Raw genomic sequence first — 17,870 nt, forward strand, 5'->3', positions numbered from 1 at the left:
AGGACCAAACCTGCCGGGGATGAAACACACTTACCGGAGGCCCTGCGGGGCCTGGTTGACCATCGTTGCCCCGGGCACCCTGTGAGCAAGGAGAAAGAAGCAGTTATTGTGAGAAGTGCCCAGGCGTCCAGCCCCTCCCTACCCACAGTCGGCCTCACAGAACTGTGGGAGGCACTATGCCCAGGGCGTCCCAGGGCTGAGCGTGAGGCTGGTGCGGTGGGAGCTGGGTGGGAGCTGGGGGCAGCTCCGAGGGAGGGAGGGGCCCCAGTGCCCCTCCGTGGTGGCTGCCTACATGGGAACTCAGGGCCTTCAGAGAGCTCCTTCTCAGCTTAAATAAAGCTTGGGTAGTTCCCCAATTATTCCATCGTTCCTTAAACTTCAGTGTAGATCTCAAATATCTCCAACTTCAAGGCCAAGTTATCATTTAAAGACTCAGAGGATTGGGCCAAAGGAAAATCAAATAGCCAAGGAGCAATCATGACCAGGTCCCGCCCGCTCACAGCCGGAAGACTTCCAGGGCTTGGTCAAGGCCTCCCCTTGATAAACTCCAGGCTGCCTCTGCACGCTGCCCCTCCTGGCAACCTGCTCCTGAGAAAACAGAGATGCCACAGGATGCCTGCCACCAGCCCAGGAAGGGGCTCCAGGATGGGGGCGGGGCACCCAACGCAGCCCAAGGACCACATCTGAGCTCGTGCCCCTGAGACTCCCTGACACAGAAAGGCAGAGCTGCCAGCTCTTTCTCTATAGAACTTGCACTTCAAGGTTTTCTGCCCAGATTTGTGGTGAGCACCCCTCAGTTTCTCTCTCAAGAGCCCCAGGAGCTTGTCCCTGAACCCCAGGAACCAGGAGGCTAGGGTGAGCTGGACCTGGCAGCTGGTGCTCGGCAGGGGGCCGGAGGAGGCCAGAAGGCAACCTTTCCCGTCTGCCTGCCTGTGCCTCTCCACGGAAGCTGAGGAGGAAGGATGCTTTAGGGGGAGCTCATGTTTTAAATAACACTCAAATCTTCTTCCTGGCTCTGGTCCATTTCTCCCAACTGAGACTTTCCAGACTGGCATTAAACAGGAAAGCAAGAGGAAACTCAGCAAAAGAATGTCAGGGGGAACATAAAGCCTCAGCATTGGCCGGAACCCCTTCTGGGATGGCCTGGCTGCTTCGGGAAGCTCTGGGGTGCCCTCCCTCCAGGGCTCGGCTGGGGAGAGGCCCAGCTGGGCATGAGCAAAGGGGTGCTGCAGTGCTGCTCCGAGAGGCCAGAGCTGGGGTGGCATCTGAGCCTCTCCCTGCAGCGAGCCTGGGGAGAGGGCACAGTCTGGCCCAAGGGCAGGAGGGGGAGCGTAACACAGCAGGCAGAGGCCAAGCCAGCCTAGTCCCTGGCCCGGCCTTGACACCAGGCCTGCACTTGGAACTATGCAGCATTGCCAACCTTCCATGTTAAATCCCATGCACACCCTGCCAGCCTGACTGCCGTGGGGACTACCGTGGACCAGGAAAAGGGGCCCAGTGTGCCCAGGAAGGAGGGACACCGGGGCAGGGGATGCAGCTCATCTCTGTCCCACACGGGGGCAGCCATCGTGGCTCCGGGCCTGGCCAAAAACCCGCAAGCCAGGTCCTGCTAATCCGAAGACACAGAAGTGTTTCTTGGCAGGCTCAGTGCTCACTCTCTAATCCCCTCACAAAAACTGACCCTGGGACAAGGCACTTCAGCAGCTCTGGGTGACAAACGGGGGTCGAGGCTGCTTGTTACTTCACTGATCTGCTTTTGAGAACAATTTCTGCCAAACAGATACTTTATCTGGGAAGCAGCACAGCTGAGTGAAGCTGATGTACTGTGGCCAGCCCGGCAAGCACCCAGGAGGAGGGGCCCTGCTGCATGGGTGGCTGGGGCCTGAAACCAACAGATGCCATGATCTTCCTTCACCGCGGCTCTCATCGCTTCCCTCGCCCGATGACCGAGTGCCTCCCAGGGCTCTCTGTTGCCAGGGGACCAGAGCCCAGCACCTGCACCTGCCATCGGTTGCAGATCCTGTCGCTTTTTATTTCCCACATTAACGAGAGGCCACCAAAGGCTGAGGCTGCCAAGCATTGTTTGTCTTAAGCTATTCACTTTTCTATGCCTCAGTTTCTTCTTCTCTAAAATGGGAAGAATACAAGAATCTGAGGAAAGATGAACTGAGACAAGGCATATGAGGCATTCCTCCTAGAAAGGGCCTGTGACATGGTGGCTGCTGGTACCGTATCGTCACAACAGCAGCAGCAGGGCCATACACCAAGGCCCGGTCAGATACACTGGGCTGTTACATTTTCTAGGGCTTCAACGGAGTCAACCAAAAGAACAGAGAGTAGCACCCTACTGTAGCCAACTGAAGTCTGCCCATAAATTCAGACTGGATTGACTAGGGAGTGGGTAGGTGCTGCTGAGGGGACTACCTGAATAACCCAGACTGGGTAGGAGACGGTGGTGCCCTCACCACCCACCCGCCCCCAGCCCACCCCTCCTCCAACTGAGCAGACCCAGCCTGGGAATTTGTGGCACATTTGTGGCACAACCCCTGTTGGATGGCTGTGCTCTCTGGCCCTCACGGGGCTGTTTTGTGAGTCAAGTGAAATAACTCTATGTGAAAGTGCCTTGTACGCTCTAAAGAGTAGTGGGCAAATGGTGGGTTTTGGCCATTACTCACCACGGCTCCTGCAGGGCCAGTCCGTCCTCTCTCGCCAGGCAGACCACGGGGACCCTGGAACACACACCATGGCGGCATGAGTGTGAGTGGTCTCAAGGACGCTGCACCATCACTGTCACCTCCCGGCCCTTCCCGGACCCCATGAGGAGAGGCAGTAGTGCAGGTGTCAGAGCACGGGAGGTTTGAAAGAGCTCACAGATGCTCAGTAACTGATCAACATTCTGGTTACAGGCTCATCTTGCCTCTTGCAATAGATGAGCTCCCCGAAGTGTTGAGAATAAACATAATTTTTTAAAATTAAAACACACATAAAGTGTGTTAGGGCTATTTCCAGGAAATGTGGGCGAAGCCCTGACCAAATCATCTGATTGATACATTTTGCCTTGTGCTCCTGCTGGAGATCAGTCTACAACGCTGGAGAGCTACTTTGCACTAAGGAAGCACGGGCCTTGGTGGAGGAGCCTCCTCCCAGGCTGCAGGAGGTGTGCAAAGGCTGTCTGGAGGCCCTGCAGGGGGCGCTCGCACTCACCATCGGGCCCGGAGAGCCATTCTCACCGGGGGAACCGCTCTCTCCCTAGGAAAGAAGTGCCGGTAGTTAGTGACTAGGACCCCACTGCCAGCCCCAGAAAACTCCCACCAAAGAGCTGAAAGCTCTGGTCATCCAAGCCAGTACTGACATCCCTGAGCACCAGTTCTGTGAGGGACAACTCCCCGAGTTCTCTTCACCCATCAGGATATAGGACTGGCTCTTTCCAACCAAAGCTGTTCCGACATCCTGACTCCACCAAGCTCAACAGCATCCTCTTGACTGGGAGAAAAGACTCCCTCCCTCTGTCCCAGAGCGCATCCTGGTCCTCACCTTCACACCTGGAGCACCAGCTTCACCCTTAGCACCATCCAGGCCTGGGTAACCCTAGGGGGCAAGAGAAGAAACATCAATCACGCTTCTGAGGAACCCAGATAGGAAAAAATGCCCGTGTCTCCAACAGCTTTTCTCTCCCTGGAGAGACCTTCTAACACCCTTACCCAAGATACTTACTCTGTGACCTTTGACACCAGGAAGGCCTGGGGTTCCCGGGAAGCCACGAGCACCCTGAAACCCAAAGAGGAGATGTCAGGGCCCAGAGCAGAAGAGCCCAGCAAAGGCTGCCTGAGCTGCTAACAGCCTTTGGAGCCAGCTCCCTAACCACCAGGGAGCAGAAGAGAAGCCCAGCCCTTGGACAGTTCTTTTACTACATCCCAGAACCCCCCTCACCCTGCCTCACCCCACTTTACGCAAACTGGGTGGACGCAAGAGCTGCCCGGCCTCCCCCGGGGACCTGTGTTAGGATTACAACGCGATCATCAGATGCCGTTGTGGTGCATGTGGGTCTGCTGGGGTTTTGTCTTAGAAGTGAGCTAACTGAACTGGAGGAGCGAAAAGGGACATTTGAGGCTGGGAAAGGTGGGGCTTTACCTGAGGGCCTGGGGGGCCTCTCTCACCAGGTTTTCCAGGCTTTCCAGCTTCGCCCTGTGGGAGAGAGCTGGCCTCAGCTTCCTCGGCAGACTCAGCGCATGACTGGCACCCTCCAGACTGCCCTCGGTCCTCCATGCCTTTGCCCACTACTCACTTCTCTCCCTCACCTCCTTCGCACTCCAGACTTCCCTAAATGCCTTTCCTGGGTCACAGAGTATCTTTGAGACAGACACACGTGGGGCGGGCCAGCTCCCCCGTCCCCACCAGCCCCCACTTCTCCTGGTGGCGACCTCTGCTCTCCGGAGCTCTGCTGACAGGGCTCACGCTCCCTCACCCCGGAGACTCGACTGTCCAATGCCTTCCCTAGGAATAGCCTGAGTGCCCCCTCTTGTCCCTTGGCTTCGTTTGCATCCTTTGCAGACACCCTGACTCAGGCCGAGCTTTTCCTAACTCATTTACAATTAAGATAGTGTTTGATTGTTGAATGTTTCTGTCTTTGTTTTTTCTTCTCTGTATCTTTTCCCCTGGTGTTCTCCCTCTCCCTTCTCTCATTTCTCAACCTCCCTTCTTGGAGCTAATGGTGTTTTAATTACTTCCCTCCCCAGTGAGTCTACTGCAGTCCCCAGGGCACGTACAAGCTAAGCTGCAAGGGGGAAGATGGACAGCACAGCAGGTCCACGTCTCAGATCGCGGTCTCGCCCTGTCGGACACCGCCACCCGGGGGGAGGGGGGCCAGCCAATCAGCGCCCCTGCGCGACTCCCCTCAAGCCCGGTCACAGAGGCAGCCACTCCTGTGACTACTTGTGTATACTCACATCGTCACCAGGTTTTCCAGGGGGGCCTGGAGGGCCACGGGGACCCATGGGACCCTACAAAGGAAAACAGTTTAAGAGATGGTTGAAGGGGGAAGACACCAGATCGATAGACAGCTTTAAGACTGTAGTTTCGTTTTGGGGGTTTCTTTGGAAGGTAGTTCCCCTCTAAGGAAGAAAGGTGGAGCAGCCCCATTTTGTGCTAAGAGACAGTCCAGGTCCAGAGCAGAGCACAGTGGGAAGCAGCAGACAGCACACGCTAGGGATGGACCGGAAAAGGGGCCTGGTGGTCCCTGGCACACTTGGTTCTCTGTCAGAGCTCCCCCAAGGCTATGAAACGGCATCTGGATCTCCTTTGGGCCCTCCCCCATGGGGACAGGACCAGGGTCTGGGTGGCATGTCCTGGAGGCTCCCCAGGAGGGGCAGGGCCCACGCTGGTACTCACAGACACACCCGGTTCCCCAGGTTCACCAGGGTTGCCTTGAAATCCTTGAGGGCCCTAAAAAGTAAGAATACAAGGTTGACCCCCACAAACTGACAGACAGCTTGAAAGCAGCTGCACTGCTGCTGAGAAGAAAAGACCTGGTACTTACGGGAGCACCAGCAGGGCCTGGCGGTCCTCGCGGTCCCATGGGGCCCTGCACAGGGACAGAAGATGAGGAAGTTCACTGGGTGTGCTTCCTCAGCGGCCTCCAGAGCGCCACCATCTCCCAGCAGCCACCGAGACAAAGGACAAGGAGCCACTCTGTGGGTAGGGGGCCTGCAGCGGCTGCTCCTTCTCATTTCCCACTCCCCACGCAAAAACCTATTTATATTTATAGGCACCATTGGGACAGAGAAGCTGGCCTTGCTTTCTCCTGGACAGCAGCCATGTTTACTAAAGTCTGAGTTTCATTTAGCCTGTGCCAAGTCGGAGCTGCAGGGCTGAGATTTCCTGCTGGAAGGCTTGTGGATACTGGAGAGCGGTGGCTGCTGTCTGCATTCTTCAGTTCTCACTCCAAAAGCAACAGCAACTGGCCTTCTAACAGATCAGCCTATATGCACCTCTCCATCCTCATTCTTCTTAGTCGCTCCAGCGCATCATTAAAACTGGCATCCATGGCCATTAAGAACCAAATGCTTTGGGCTAGTAAATGGGAAGGTTACATAACTAATGGAGAAGAGCTGCCCTAAGCAATTATCTGTGACGTGAGGTTGTCAGAGTCTCTGCCTCTGTGGAGGGCCCCTCCCTGCCACTCTGGCTGCAAAGAACTGGTGTCTCGTCTTACCATCGGTCCCTGCATGACGCCCATCTGGGCGCCACCAGCCTTCTCATCAAACCCTCCAGCCATCTGGGCAGCGAAGTTCTGCAAAAAAACCCCAACAATATTAGGTGCTTTCTCAAGCCCTAGGTTTTTCCTGCTTGGCTGGGCAAGCTCCATCCATACAGAAAGAATTCTATTAGTTAAACTCTAATTGTTGAAGCTTAACCTCGCATGGATCAGAATTACCAATGATTCCTGAAAATACAGTTTTGGAAATGTGTTATTAGATGACAGTGGCATAATAATTTCCCTAGAAAACTAAGTGTTATTTGGAAGAGTATTGGTTACCTGCATTTCACTTTTAAAGGTGGGGGTTCCCCCCCTCAAAGACTTTAATGCTCAGCAACAGACTAAACTCAACAGTCTTGACATATTTTAGCAAGGGATGTAGTAGGCACCTGAGAGCTTAAAGTTCAAAAATTTAAAAAACATAGCAGCCATCAAAATGGCAAACCTGACAAAACTGGGCAATAATAGAATTTGTTGATTGGATTCCCAAAACGCCTTTAGCTACACACCTTCACTCAGTGGGGCTCTTTCATGAGAATGAATAGTTGCTTGGAATGTACTTGGCAAGGTCCAAGAATAAATGTCTTCCAAGGACAGTGGTCACTCTTCTTCCAGGGAACTACAAGTGCCCAGTCATCCTCTCCCCCAACCCCCACTCCCACTCCCAAGGACTGACCACACAGTACAGATGCCAGGGTGCCAGGTAACTGAAGACTTTCTTTGCAGAAACCCAGTGACTGAAAAAAGTCAACCCTCAGTGCCACAGTCTCATGCCTAATATGTGGTCCCACTAAATGACAGGCCTGGGGGAGAGGCCCACGGACAGGCTGTGTGCACACTGCTGGCGGCCCTGGGAGCCAGCCAGGTCAGCGTGAGCAGCAATTTGGAAGCCACATTTCTGGAGGGACGTCCTGAAGAAAGGGGACATAAGGATACTTACTCCACCAAGGCCAGGGGGGCCAGGGGGGCCAGGAGGGCCAGGGGGGCCAGGATTTCCAGGGGTCCCAGGCTCTCCATCTCTGCCACGAGGGCCGGGGGCGCCCTTGCAAGGAAGAGAACAAGGTGCCAATGTGAAGCAGTGTTAATGCTAGAACCACCTGTCCACTGGTGGCCCTTGCGGTGGTGGTGAGGCAAGCAGGGGGCCTTAGGGGGTCAGGCAGCGTTGTTTCTCTACTCACCTTTTCACCTTTGTCACCACGATCACCTCTGGGTCCTTGTTCACCTGCAGGTCCCTGAAGGTGAGGAAATGTTGAGATGGAAGCGAGGCCAGGGGCCTGCCAATCAGTAAGCAGAGGAAGCGGGAGAGGAAAGATTTCCTTCCTTTCTTACCTGAGGCCCAGGGGGTCCTTTGGGTCCTACAATCTGAGAGACAGACCCACAGAAGACAGCACGTTAGAGGGGCCACAGGAAAACGACCCACTTAGCAATAGAAGCAACAAGGTGTGAGAATGATTTTTACTTACATCCTTGATGTCTCCAGGTTCTCCTTTCTGTCCCTGAAACATGACACAGTCTCAGGATGGAGCAGAGCAAGCCCACCAAGCCCCAAACACAAAATCCTGCCCAGCAGCCCCTGCATTGAGGGGCCCCTGAAACAGACCTCTGCTGACATCTAAAAAAGGACCGGCTGCACACGAGTAGCATTGCTTCTTTAGAAGGAACTATCAAGGCAAAAGTAAAAGAAAAAAATCCCTCACCTTTGGTCCTGGTTGCCCTGCAAGTAGATAAAACAGAGAAGGAGAATGTAAGATTTGTGAGCGGGAGAAGTGCAAGTTCTCCTCCCTTAAAGGGATCACACCCGGGGACAGAGACAGCCCCCTGTTGTTACTCCATTGAGCCCTCTGTTGGGGTGTTAGAGTCACTGGGGCTCTGGGGTTGCCGAGACCCCTTGAGGGACACAGACAGCCCAGATTTTGTTACTCAAAAAGCAGCCAGCGTGCAAAGGAAGGAGCAGAGCCAGCGGGAAGAGAAAACGAAGAGCCCGTGGTCTAATCAGCCACCAAGAAAGCACCAAAAGCTGGCAGAAGGTTCTGCCTCTTCTTTCCCCCACAGGGTAGGAAGCTCTTCCTGCAGCCCCTCCCCTCCCAGAAAAGGAGTTAGGTAGTTAAAAAGGTCTTACATTCAAGCTGGGTCTCCTTGAAGCAAGCACAGAAGAAAAAAAAAAGCAGAGCATAGGAGTTATAAAGGGCATTGCAGCCAGTGCCACCCCAAATCAGTGACCCCTTGCCCTTTGTAGCAGCAACAGTAAAAGCAACCAACACTGCATTCAGAGGCCCCCTCAGAATCGATCTGGGAACTGGACCCTAAAAGCAGCTTCCCCAAGCAGCTTCCCAGTGGTGATGAAGTGTTAAGGAAAGGCAACCTCTCACTCCCCTTTCAACTTCTTCTCTACTTGAACAGGAAGGAACAGTGAGGCCACCCAGGCGGCCTAGACATGGGTCCCCATTCACCCTGCAGGGAGACAGGGCAAGGGTTTGAGTGCCGGGGAGGTCACCAGCATGCATGTCATCTGCCAGCACTGATTCTCGCTGGGTGTTGATAACTGCCCATCGGCGTGCAGGCGCGGACACTGTCCCAGCTCCATCTCCACCCTCCACAGCTAGGACTCCCGGAGCCCGGCTCCTCTTATTGATGTTCTTAACCGGCAGTCAATTCCAAGAGAGAGTGAAACAAAAGAAAACTGCCATCCACGTTCCCATCTCAAAGAGGGAGCCTGTCCTCTCTCTCACTAGCTAGCAGAGGCTTCTCCTCACTGAAGACCACTACCATTGGAGGTCTTCTAAGGAGAAGACAAGGTGTGGGTCACAGAGGAGAAATTATCTGTGGTTTGGCCAGACAGAGTATTCTGTCTGCACTGTGGCTCTAACAATTTGCAGGGATGGTTTCAAGGAGGGCCCTTTGTGGAAGCACGGCCATGCGTCCCTGTGTCAGGGACCCCCTGTGTCAGGGACGTCTCGGCGGTGTCAGGTGAGGAAGGGGCCCTCTAGTGTTTCAGGCTCACTCAGTTTCAACCTGCAAGTGAGAGGTGGCCTTTCCTTTCAGCCTCAGCTGCTGGGGTCCCATGAATAGCCAGCGCCTCTGCTCAGCAGAGGTGACCAGCATCCATGGGAGGGCATTTGCTGCACCTGCAAGTAATTTATTTATGTGGAACAGGAAATAAATAAATTACAACCACTGGCAGTGGCGAGGTCAGTTGAGCAGACGGGGCAGCACTCTCCGAAGGGGGTCTCAGGGCTGAGGCAGTCTTTCATGTCTTCACAGATTATGTCGTCGCAGAGGACAGTCCCAGTGTCACAGACACAGATCCGGCAGGGCTCGGGCTTCCACACATCCTTATCATTATACCTCTGCCCGTCCTGCACACAGCTGCCAGCCTTCTCTGCACCAAGGGTGGAGCAGGAGAAGCGGAGAGTGGAGGGGACGAGGGGGTGGGAGTCAGAAGAGAAAAAGAGAAAGAGGTTGCAGTCAACTTGACATCATTCAAACGCTGAAGAATGTGGACTCGGGCCACCCAAACATAAAGAACTTGAAAGTTATTCTAAGACATCATTCATTCTTCCTTGTATTCAAAACATAGTCATTGCACTGTACTGTCTAGTCACCAGTGAAAATCCTGACCCAGCAATGAACAGGGGTGGGGGGGCACTGTACTAACTGTACAGTATTTTCTTCCTGGGTCTACCTTCAGGGAAACTTGATGACGTGGGGCCAGGAGCAAGTCCAGTGGCAGCAGGAAGAGCTGAGACCCTGAGTGGGAACACAGGACAGGAGAAAAGGGAGACACTGCCCCTCCCCCCACCCTGCCCAAGCTCAGGAACAGAGTGCTCTGAGCCTGGGCAATGCCTTCCTCTAAGAATTGCCGGATTTGCTAAATACCGCTGATAGCTAAAATCCAGAAAGCATGTAGAAAATTCCACCCACAAAAATTAGAATCTGTGCACAGCCAGGTTCCATCCCTGGCTATGGAGTGAGACAGCTGGAAGAAGGTGCTCTCAGAATCGGGTCTCCTCCCATTCTTCAACCTGCATTAGGATCAAGGCCAACTGGGACAGGAGGACAGGCCCAGTCAAACAACACACTTGGGACAGGCGCAGGCTAATAAGACGCCTTGGGCGGCAAGCAGGGCCAAAGCGCCCCCAGCGCGGACTTCCAGTTACAGTCTTCCCCGGAGAGGGCCTGCCTCCTTCTGAAGACAACACCCCGGTTCCGCAGGCCAGGGGGCTTTGAATGCTGGGCCTGGGACCGGGCCCGGATTAGCCAGTGCAGCGGCCTGGCCTCCAGCGAGAATGCAGACCAAGAATGGCAGGGACTCGTCCCTTCCACGGCAGGACGCCGACTGGAATCCACCCTGCAAATGAAACCTGTGCTGACAGGAGAGCTCAGGGCGCGCCAAGGGCTGAAGAGCCCGCACCACGTGCTAGGGAGCGCCCGGCGCTGTTTTTCTCATCAAAATCCCCAAAGCAATGGCAACTGCAAGGGATGAATAATGATAGGAAAGAGCCACAGGCCGGTGGGCGGAGACAGAACCGGGCCTGCCCCCCGGCTCCTGAAGCAGACTCTGAAAAATCTAAAGATAAACCTTCCTCTCTTTTTCTTTTCCACTAGAAGAAAGCCACTCAGCCCTTACGCAAGGCCATCCCGGGGAGGGGAGGGAATCCCACGGGATCTACCGAAGTCTCCGTGACACACCCACCGCTAAAAACTGCTGGAAGGGCAGAAAGCCCGCCAAGGGGAAGGGGACGGAGGAGAGGTTAACGGTCTCAGGCCCGGACTAAGGAAGAGCCCACTCTCTCCCGAAGGGCCCACGGGTGGAGAGAGGGAAATGCTGCGAGAAGGAGGTGCCCCCCAATGCAGATCGGATTTCTCCCGGGGGGGGGGGGCGGGGGCGGGGCCCGGCGGCGCTGGGTGTGAGCGGCTGGGTGACCCAGGCGACGGCTCCGGACTGGGCTCGCCCACAGACACTGGGAGGGCGCAAAGTGGGATTAAATGACTGCCCCAGAAAGGAGCCAGCTCCGTAACTGGATCCCCGAGGTGTGGACGGAGGAGTCCAGCACCACCATAATTGCCGTTCCAAACGGCTGCCGATAGCATCCCGGCGCGCCCGATCGGGTTCCGCTTATTACCGCAGCGCCGTATAAGTGGTTCTTTGTAGCAGGCCAATTAAAAAGTCACCTCTTTCGGGGAACTGCTACGCTCCGCCGCGGAACTGCGCGAGGCTGGAGCCCGGGAGGTGGCGGCGGGCGGGCACAGGGGGGCATTGTGGGGGAGGGCGTCGGGGACTCCGGGGGAACCCACCGGACCCGCCTCTCATGAATGGGGCTTTTCTCGAGCGCACACAGAGCCCGATTCACAGGTCTCCGCGAGAAACCAGCTTAAATAAATACGGGCAGCGTTTCAGCCCCATCTGGAAGCCATCGCTGCCAATCTCCCAACGCAAACAAGCCTCACAAAGGAGGATTGAGGTCTCTCCCCGAGCCGAGGGGCACTTTCGGAGAGGAGGGCTGTGAAATACAGATGTGGGTCAGAGATGCCACGGCCAGTAAGTTTCTCGAACTCGTGGAAAGATGGGGAGGAGGGGCCCTCGCGCCCAAGCCCCGGAGTTCCGACATTCCTGGGGGCTACGAAGACTGCGCCTTTCCCCGCGTCCCGTTTTAGGTCAGCCGCCCCGAGGGATGGGGTTGTGGGCTGAGGCGTCCCAGGGCGCAAAATCTGCGACTCGGACGCACTCCCCCTGGGGAGGAGGAGCCACGGCTGGAAGAGCTGGGCCCGAGAAACTCTGGAATTCACCCTCTCCCGGGAAAGCGGAGGCGGTGAGAGAGCTCTGCCACTTAAGCAAGCGCCTCAGATGCAGGGGGAGAATTTGGGAATTATTTTACAGTCACCTAGCTAATTCCATTGTGCACTTAAGCAAAGGTCAGTCAAAAAAAAACCAGCTTCGTGGGTGTGTTCGTGTACATTTAGGACAAAAATACAGTCAGTCTGAGCCGAAGCCACTATTAGACACAAGCAGGTGCCCCGGACAGCACCGCCAACTTAGCGCAGCGCGCGGCATCGGGGCCAGGATCTCCTGCCCCGGACTCCCTGCGGCTGCGTCGCGGGCTCCAATCTTGCCCCCGCCCGGGTCAGCGGCTCTAAGGACTGGAAAGTACCCCCGGGCCTTCGGCCTTCCAAACCGCCTCCCGAGACAGCCTAGTGGCTCTACACGGTCTGTGTAGAGCCTGGTCCGCGGTGGACTTTGATTCCCCCCTCCCGCGCAAAACAGTTTGCCCTGCGATTGATTTACAATCTGTAACATACAAAGACGGGGCTGGAATCCCAGCCGTCGGAAACGTGCCCAAACACGTGGAAAAAAAAATCTTTCTACCTAATACACTTTCCAGGCTTCATTTGTCCTGAATATAATCCCAGACAGCGAGACTTTACCGAAGGAGGCGATGGCACGGGGTGGTCCGAACCGCTTTTGGACCGGATTGTAAAACTGCCATCTCTAACTATATTCGTATGAAATAGTTGCAGCAATCGACCAAACACACACACGCACACACACACAGCCCGAAGCCTCGCTCAGTGAGTTTCACAAACAGAAAAATAACTATCAGGTGGTATCTCCGGAGGGTTGGGGGGAAGACCGCAGGGAGGGGGCGCTATTTTCCGGGGCGTTCGAAAAGCCGGGTCTGGGTGGAACGTTATCGCCTTTCAGACGGCCTGGCCTCGGGAAGTTTCAGGGGGAAAGCCGAGACGCGAACGAGGGCTGCACCTTGCTGCAGGGCCAGCCGGGAGGGGGAGGGAACCTCGAGAGAAGCTGAGGTCTCAGAGCGCCTCTCCGAAGCCGTTCTTTGTGGCCTCGGATTTCAGCCCACCAGTGCCAGAGCATCTCCTTTGTCTGCCTCCTCTCTGACCCCCCCTCCCCTGCAGCAACCAACCCCTGGACACGACTGTGAAGTCCACCCCTTGGCGCGGGCTCGCCCCTTCGCCAGTACTCTTTCTCTCCTGCTTCTAAGAACGATGGGCCACGACCTGTTTTGCTGACTTCAGAATGCTTCCGCGAGGCGAGATGTGCGTGAGCGTGTGCGCCTAATCATCAAAGCTGGTGATAAAGAGCGCGCTTACATCTGTGCGCAAACCTCTCCGATCCGACACTTTGCAGGCTTAATATTTCTACTCACTGAAGGGACCTGCAAATGCCTCCAACCGTGACCCGCCCGGAGGACTCTTGGACAGAGCCCCTGCCCTGAAGAACTCCGCTCGGTGAGCTCCGGCTCATCCTGCGCCCCAGTCTTGGTGCCCTCTGACCTCAGAAGCCGCGGGAACCCTGACCCGCGGGCTCCAGAGCTGCTGGGAGCCGGGTAAGAGGATGCGGAGGGACGGCACGGAAGGGTGGCAGGCAGGGACTGTGGGCGACTTACGGACATCCTGCCCGTGACACCGAAGGACAGCGGCGACGAGCAGCGTCAGCAGCACCAGCATCTGGGGAGCCCCGAGGCGGATCATGGCTCACCGCGGGGCCTGGCAGAGCCGGGCGGGAGCGGAGCGCAGCGAGGCGGCAGGAGCACGGCGTGGGTCCGGGTCTCTACCGCGCCCTCATACAGGAGGCCCTTGGAGCAGGAGGAGGAGGCAGGAGACCCGGCAGCCCAGCAGCGCTCTGCGTCTTCCCCCTGCCGCGGCGCCCGTTATATGCGCCCGGCCCCACTCGAGGCTGGTAAACTGGCCCAAACCGCGGGCCGCCCCCGGCCCCCCGCGGGGCTGTAACCTGAGACCCCGCCCCCGGAGCCCGCCCAGGCCCAGCCGGAGCCCGCACCTGCAGGGGCCGAACCCCCCTCTCTGCTAGCTCGCCTTCCCGCCCCCCACCCCTAGTGAGCCGAGTGGCCTGATCGGGCGGGGCGCAGAGTCGCCCCCGGTCCTTCCCCCCTACCGGGGGCTGCGGCGCTGCCCCCTCTGACCACAGTCGGAGAGGGGGGCCTCCGGCCCCTCCTCTCGGAGTTCTGCCCGGATCGGAGGGGCGGGGGGGTGTTTGCAGAGGCACAGGCCGCGAGCCCTAGACTGGGACGGAAAAGACTTAGGAAGGAGGAGGGAAAAGTAGTAGACAGGAGCAGCGGGGGAGGGGGGACACTGCGTTGGGACCTTGGGGGGCAAAGGGTGGGGGTAAAACGCAAGGGGGGCCCGCAAAGGAGTCCTCAATCTTGGAGACTGGCAAGCAAGGCCAGGTTTGGGGGGCGCTTTCCGGGGTACCTGGCCCCCGGGCTCCCACCTGGAAGTTCAGAACGACAGCCTCCCAACCCCTCCCCCACCCAGCTATGCGATGAAAGCGCCTCCTCTGGAGCCTGGACAGACGCTGGCCGGAGCGGATCGCCAGGAAAGGGGCCGGCGAGTCACACAGCACAGAGGGAGACCTGTGCGAAGGGGGAGGGCGGGGGGGCGGGGCCGGTCCGGGGGAAGGGGACGCGGGGAGTCAGAGAGGACGCGAGACTGCACCGTGCGCGCTCCGGGGCGGGAGACCGTCTAGTTCCAGGCTCAGACGTGGTGTCTGCTCGTCCTGGCCCGGCTCCGGGAGTCCCGGGGGGGAGTGGGCGCTGCCGCCCTGGTTGAGCTGCTCTGGCCAGAGACAGTCGGTCACCGCGGCAGCTCTGTCCAGGGAGGCGGGAGGCCGCTCCAGCTGGACGGAGTTCCGGGAGCCAAGGAAGAAGCCAGAATTTCCTAGTGGGCCCCCTGGCCCTCCCCGTCCCACCTCACCTCACCTTCTCCGGCGAGGGCCCTCTGGCACCTCCGCCCAAGCTCGGCCTTCTCCCCAGGGTTCAGCTGTGCTCTCCGCCTGGCTCCTGGCAAAGACACCAGGGAAGAAAAGCCCTCGAGCGAGGCTTCTTCTTGAGGACATAGTTTTATGTCCCTGAGGATTATATCGTTCCCCCAAAGAACCTCAGGCAAATGCAAACTTTCGTGAAACTCAGAACTGGCTCTGACTTACCCAGAACTCCCTCCCCAGAAGTGGGGTTTCTGCAGCACTTCTCTCCCAGAAGTGGAGAGCGCTCGGAAGAATCTCCTCTCACCCTCCTCCGTCCCCGGGTGCAGGCGTCCGCAGGGGCGCCCGCTTCTCCCACACCGCCCCACGATTAGAAGCTTCTGAGCTCCAAGTGCGTGGAGCTCGACTTCTGTGCAGGTGTGCTGGCCGGGAAGGAAACGCAGTCCCATTGTCTCAAGGGACGAGGCCACATTCTGTCCAGGCTGGAAGGAGGCAGTTAAAACATTAACCTGCCGGTTCCGGGTTCTCCTCTCGGGCCATGCGCCATGCGTGGCTCCTGCCCACCCTCCTGTTCAGGTCCTTGCGCTGAGCTCTGAGCCACCCCCCAGGCCCAGCCTCTGCCCAAAGAAAGCTGGCCTCGCAGGCACAGTGTCCCGTGCCCTCCTTGGGGCCAGGGTTCTATCTTCTCCTCCTGGAAGGTAGAATGGTCGAGTCTCACCCATTTCTCAAGACGTTCTAGGTTAAAATACCCGACAACCCTTCCCAGATACCTCTAGAGGGCCACGTCTCTCTGCCTCTCTGCACCCCTGGAGCACGTGTGCCCTGCGTCTACAGTTACACTCCAAGCTGTCTGTTTTGTGTGTAGCTCCCATTTCCCACTTTGTATTCTCTGGTCTTGTCTTATCAATGATCCTGGAAGCTCCTGGAGGACCAGAACTGTGCCGGGCACAATTTTAACACAAGATGCAGTAGGTGGACTAGGTGCATTTCGATGCAACTGTGACTTATGACACAAGCAATACACCAGCAGCTATAAAGCTAAGCATTCATACAACTGACCTCAAATATAAGTAGTCATAAAAATTTAACGGAAAAATAAAGGTTTTGGTGAAAACATTAAGATACATGACAAATTGAAGCACATTTTAAAGCGATCTTGTTCAACGGGCAGCAAAGAGATACATAGTCTGATCACCAAGTTGCTCTTGATGCCCTTCTCTAACTCCGTGATGCTTCGCCTCCACCAGGGAACTGTGTGGATAGGTAACCGGGCTCTGGGTGTCTTCCGGTCATCGTGGTTCATCCGTGAACACAAAGTTCAGTTCTCCACTCCCTGTGGAAAAGAGTGTTCTCATCAGAGATGAGGATTGGCAAAAGCAAAGCAAAACTTAAATTGACAAAGCCAAACTAAACTATAGAAATTAGTTAAATTCTACAGTGAACGAAACACTACTATTAATATTTTACCAATCCATGAATCCAAGCAGCTGCAACTTAAAAACTTCTAATTCGTGGCTCTGACTGGAATTGAACCTATACATGGCACCTATGAGTGTGTGTGTGTGTGTGTGTGTGTGTGTATGCGGCATAGTAGAGTCTTACTCTGTGTTTATTAATTCATAGTATCAGTATTGTATTAACATGTAATGTCATCTGACTTCACCATTGAGATGTGGAAAAAGAGAGGTAATATAGGAGAGCATTTGTTGGATAAAAGCACAATAGGAACAGCAAGGAGGGACAATAAGAGAGAGATAGAAGCAAGCTGGGTTGACACAATGAATAAAAAGCAGGGTCACCTAGGGCCACCAGGTGGGCCAACGGCTCTGGGGTCAACGGCTCTCCATAGTCCCCAGTGGTTTGTAGCTTCTGCTATTGTCCCTGCGGTTTATGATGATGAACTTAAATATGCAACAAAATGCTAATTTAAGTGTATTACGGTCTCCTCTAGTAGACAGTGAAATATGCATTCTATTTTAGAAAGATCTCCATTAATGAGATCTCCGTAATGAAAATAGATGTTCATTTACTCAGTGTGAAAAATCTTATATTGTAGCACAGTTAGATAGACGAGGAAGTGCTGTGATTTCTCGAACTGCAGACCTGGAACCAGAGCTGCTGGCTTCCCCATTGGTGGGAGAAGGACGTGCATGGTGGAAACCGTTGGTCCCGCCTCCAACACTCACTCACTCACACCTTTAAGTACCACCTGCCTCACAGTGGGAGAACAGTTAGAAATAACAGACAGAATGAGTGTATCTACCCCAGATCAGACCAACTCAGTGGCACAGATGGATTGAACCAGCCATTTGTGTTCTGCAAACAAAATAGTGTTTCACTATTCTCCCTTTTATGGGGGTATTAAATTTAGACTTATATAAACACAGCCTTATTGGGAAAGATGTTTGTAGGGAGACCGTAAAGAAAAGATCTCTTTCTCTCCCTCCACACAAATCCCACTTTTAAAACGGTGATAAAAGTGAAGAAGGATTCACATTCCAAAGAGGTAAGCCCACCCCAAATATGGCAGGTGGTGAATGTACACCCTCCACTCGACCTCTGGCCACACTTCACCCAGGCGGCCGGCTGGGGGGAGGAGTGGGTCCAGCTCACTCAGCGACGTTCCACTTCCACTCTGTGGGTCGGGCTCAGCTCAGACATCCTTTCAAGACGTGTTTATGTTTTGCTTTGGCATTGTGGGAGCAGAAGAACAGGATCGGGACTGTCCAGGATAGGGCTTCCAGATTTACAGCTTACATTACGTTCCATAGGAACATAAATGTGTTTCTCTGTCTTCTCAGACATGAACAGTACTGCCAGCCCCAGCCAGTCTCCTTAGCCCTGCTGCAGCCCCCCATGAACTCAGCTTAGCACTCT

General features: G+C 55.6%; 1 protein-coding gene across 3 annotated transcripts in view; it reads right to left on the minus strand.

The window, feature by feature from the left end:
* COL2A1 (collagen type II alpha 1 chain) overlaps window positions 1-13,986 on the minus strand; it is a 30,863-nt gene extending 16,877 nt beyond the window's left edge. Inside the window, exons 1-17 of one of the 3 annotated variants that reach the window (XM_037061135.1) lie at window positions 13,663-13,986; window positions 9,429-9,635; window positions 7,954-7,970; window positions 7,720-7,752; window positions 7,586-7,618; window positions 7,435-7,488; window positions 7,197-7,298; window positions 6,212-6,289; window positions 5,537-5,581; window positions 5,389-5,442; window positions 4,947-5,000; window positions 4,132-4,185; window positions 3,715-3,768; window positions 3,535-3,588; window positions 3,205-3,249; window positions 2,676-2,729; window positions 35-79 (exon numbers count right to left, since the gene is read on the minus strand). In XM_037061135.1, coding sequence (XP_036917030.1) covers window positions 35-79; window positions 2,676-2,729; window positions 3,205-3,249; window positions 3,535-3,588; window positions 3,715-3,768; window positions 4,132-4,185; window positions 4,947-5,000; window positions 5,389-5,442; window positions 5,537-5,581; window positions 6,212-6,289; window positions 7,197-7,298; window positions 7,435-7,488; window positions 7,586-7,618; window positions 7,720-7,752; window positions 7,954-7,970; window positions 9,429-9,635; window positions 13,663-13,747 — 1,068 coding nt within the window. In that variant the 5' untranslated portion in view covers window positions 13,748-13,986. Of the gene's footprint in view, window positions 1-34; window positions 80-2,675; window positions 2,730-3,204; window positions 3,250-3,534; window positions 3,589-3,714; window positions 3,769-4,131; window positions 4,186-4,946; window positions 5,001-5,388; window positions 5,443-5,536; window positions 5,582-6,211; window positions 6,290-7,196; window positions 7,299-7,434; window positions 7,489-7,585; window positions 7,619-7,719; window positions 7,753-7,953; window positions 7,971-9,425; window positions 9,636-13,662 lie in introns of all 3 variants that reach the window. The other 2 variants (XM_037061134.1, XM_037061136.1) reach the window with 2 other exon arrangements.
* Between the last annotated feature and the right edge of the window lie 3,884 nt (window positions 13,987-17,870).

This window comes from Sturnira hondurensis, unplaced genomic scaffold (assembly GCF_014824575.4).
Source record: "Sturnira hondurensis isolate 20B ecotype Veracruz unplaced genomic scaffold, ASM1482457v3 Scaffold0013190, whole genome shotgun sequence".
In the NCBI taxonomy this organism is placed as follows: domain Eukaryota; kingdom Metazoa; phylum Chordata; class Mammalia; order Chiroptera; family Phyllostomidae; genus Sturnira; species Sturnira hondurensis.